The 3,195-nt window shown below is 43.2% G+C and overlaps 1 protein-coding gene across 2 annotated transcripts; it reads right to left on the reverse strand.

Annotated features, from left to right (window-relative positions):
- Positions 1-1,373: 1,373 nt before the first annotated feature.
- On the reverse strand, positions 1,374-2,947 carry MC4R (melanocortin 4 receptor). 2 transcript variants are annotated; one of them, XM_075705377.1, is made up of 2 exons: positions 2,939-2,947; positions 1,374-2,246 (listed from the first exon to the last, which is right to left on the reverse strand). In XM_075705377.1, exon 2 carries the CDS (start codon positions 2,136-2,138, stop codon positions 1,374-1,376), a length of 765 nt encoding a protein of 254 aa, XP_075561492.1. In that variant the 5' UTR covers positions 2,139-2,246; positions 2,939-2,947. The 2 variants fall into 2 exon arrangements, with proteins under 2 accessions (XP_075561492.1, XP_009480655.1); XM_009482380.2 differs by lacking the exon at positions 2,939-2,947 and having other exon boundaries at positions 1,374-2,369.
- Positions 2,948-3,195: the final 248 nt, after the last annotated feature.

Genomic DNA, 3,195 nt, shown 5'->3' on the forward strand with positions numbered 1-3,195 from the left:
CCGGGAATAAATAAATTAATTTTTCTATGCCCTTACATAGAAGCTGATATTATTGAGGTGTTAAGGGACATCTTCATGGAATCCTGTATACTCACATTTATACTTTAAACACTTCCAAAGGTGCTAAAATCAGGGACCAGAGGTCCCTATTATAATCTGGAGAGAGAGTGGCGTTTTAGCATGAAACTGAGAGCACATCAATTAGATGCCTGGAAAGGTGAATGGGCTTCAAGCAGCAGTAACGCACAGGGCTGCCAGATACAGACTCATTGGCCAGCATCCCTTCCATGTGATAGCATTGCCACCGCAAAGCTCATATGCTCCACAGTATGGTCTGAGGTGCTCAAGCCAAATTAACACATGCCTTGACTCCTCTGTAAGGATCCTGGCATCTGCTAACACCACACTTCAGAACAGAGGGCAGCTTGGTTTTGACAAGGATGTATTTCTTTCTGAAGCACAGAGTCCTTGTTCCCCACAGCATCTCAGAACAAGGAAGGACTGAATGTTCAAACTGAAGCTCCCTCTTCATCTTCATCAGGTAAATCTCTCAGTGAATCTTTACATTGGTGCTGGCACTGTCAATGTTAATACTGTACCTGCTTCATGGCTGAATGGAGGGTGCTAGTCTATGATGCCAGTCTAGCAAATATATCCAGGGCTAACTGATGCTCCAGGGAACAATTTCAACTTTGCAAAAAGGTACTCTCAGACATACAGCAATCATCATCTTGAAAAAAAAACCCAACCCAAAATGCAAGCATTCGATTGTCTGGGTAGCAGGCGTTTGAAAAATCTTGTTGTTCTAGGCAGTAACTGTAACAAAGAACAGAATTGCTGCTTGTGGAGTAGGAGGAAGAGTTCAAAATGAATGAACACAACTCATTGGTTGCAGTAAGCTTTACGAAAAATCTGCTTTCTAATTCCAGAGACCACTAATAGAGAAGCATATGCTCTATTTTAAGCTGTATATACTGTAATGGATAGCTACAATTACTTCAACAGAGTAAGGAACAGTATCAGCCAATACGTACTGTAAGTCAGGCAAGTTATTTATTTTGTCAGCAGTTGGAACATACAGCTGCTCATGTTTGTTAGTATTTCACATTCATCATTACATTTATTTGCTTTACTTGCAAATTGGTATGAAATGTTACTTCTCTTTCCAGCCAAATAAATTACAAACTGTAGATATTACAGGCATTATACAGAAATAAGAATTAATCGTGAATGGGATACAAGGATGAGAGGGAGGGGAGACACAAAAAGGTGCTCACTCTTAAAGATTTAACCCAAATTCTGCTGAGAAAGAGGATCTGAAGGCTTCGAAGTCTGTGCTGCATGTTGTGTACACAGTAACGTATCCACTCGGTTTAGTATTTGCCAGGCAAATCACAAAGCCCTCTCAGGCTACAGCAGCATATAATCTCCTTGAATGTTTTCCTGAGCTCCTGACTCCGGAATGCGTAGATGAGTGGATCAATGATGGAATTGCACATGATGAGGATGAGGTAGAAGTTAAAGTGGGACATGAAGCACACACAGTAAGGGTTGTAGGGGCAGGAGATGTAGAAAATGAGGTGCAGGAAAAATGGAGCCCAGCACACAACAAAAACTCCAATCAGGATGGTGAGAGTGATGGCCCCTTTCATGTTGGCCCCTTGGCGAATAGGACCAGTCCCTGGAAGAACGGCAATCTTTTTGATATGCATCCGAGCCATCATGAACATGTGGACATAGAGGGATGCCATGAGAATGAGCATAGTGAAGAACATGCTAATAAGGCAGATGATGACAACACTGCTGTCAGAGTAAATGATGAACAGAATGCCTGAGACTGTGCAAGCAGCCCAGATGCATGTGATGATGACCCCTACACGCTTCACCGTCATGATATTATGGTACTGGAGGGCGTAAAAGATAGTAAAGTACCTGTCCACTGCTATTGAGAGGAGACTGCAAATTGATGCAAGCAAGGAACTGCAAATCACTGAGTCAATGACATTGTCAATGTTTATGGTAAAGCTCTGTGCATCTGTATCTGTATTGTTTAGCAGCGTGATGACAATAGTTTCAGATCCATTAGATACACTCACTAGCATGTCAGCCACTGCCAAGCTACAGATGAAGAAGTACATGGGCGAATGGAGGTTCTTGTTCTTGGCTATCGCCACAATGACTAAGACGTTTTCCAGCAAGCTGATGATTCCCAGAGTCACAAACACTTCAGGGGATACAAAGAGTTGCTCGTAGCAGCCTCCCGAGGAGTGGCCCTTTGCATTGGGCTCGCTGGCACCGCTGTGCAGTCCGTAGCTGTGGTTCCAGAAATGGAGAGGCTGGAGTGTCCCATGGTGCTGGGTGAAATTCATCTTATGGAGATCCCCTTTCAGCTTCCTGCTTTTAAAACTCCTGTTCCTTTTGCATTCCTTTGAAAACCTTCTTTGGCTTTTCAGCTTGGGAAGAAAAGAAAAATAGCCAGCACCGAGGCAGGCAGCAGTTCAGAACACTTTGACTGCTGTTACAAAATAAGGTTTCAAACTCAGAACTGGTTTACTCTCTCACAGATGCAGTTTCTGATCATCATCACATTTACCTTGGTGATCTATGTTACAGAGTCCAAACAGTCTGTAAGTTTGCATCAGATCCTCCCCTATGGTCAGTTCCCGTTTAGTTCAGTGGTATGCTGCAAGGCTTTTTTGTTCCCTTCCATTCAGAGAGGCAAACATAAAATGCCCAAGTGATTGCTGTGGAGCAGAAACTAATTTCAAACTGCAAGCACCAGTCTCTCTGTCAGACAGTGCATGCTGGCTGCCTGTTTTATGGTGTGTGGAGGAGAAAAATATTCAGGGCACTCTCCGCCTCTGCTTTGCCTTCCAGCCAATGGGGCTCAGGAGCTGCAGAAAGTCGAGGGGCTGCCGATTCTGAGCCTCTCTGAAACATCACAGGGCACAGTAGATTCAGATGCAGCATGAGCTACCAGTAATTACAGGAAAGCAGATGGGCTACGATAGATTTGTTTCCCTTCTTTAACTTCTCAGAATAGTATTTTAATATTGATTTTTAATTAGCAATCTTAGAGAACTGTACTAGCAATCTTACAGAATTCCTGCAGCTGAACTGATGGCTTTTTAATTTTTAGACTGTGATTTACTGTGATTTACTCTTGCCCTTTCTATGGCACAAAGTTGCTCTGCC

This window comes from Pelecanus crispus, chromosome 2 (genome assembly GCF_030463565.1).
Source record: "Pelecanus crispus isolate bPelCri1 chromosome 2, bPelCri1.pri, whole genome shotgun sequence".
NCBI classification, from domain to species: domain Eukaryota; kingdom Metazoa; phylum Chordata; class Aves; order Pelecaniformes; family Pelecanidae; genus Pelecanus; species Pelecanus crispus.

What these genes read in the sequence shown, in the direction of transcription:
- MC4R (XM_009482380.2), bottom strand. Translation starts at nt 2,369, where the DNA reads ATGAATTTCACCCAGCACCATGGGACACTCCAGCCTCTCCATTTCTGG.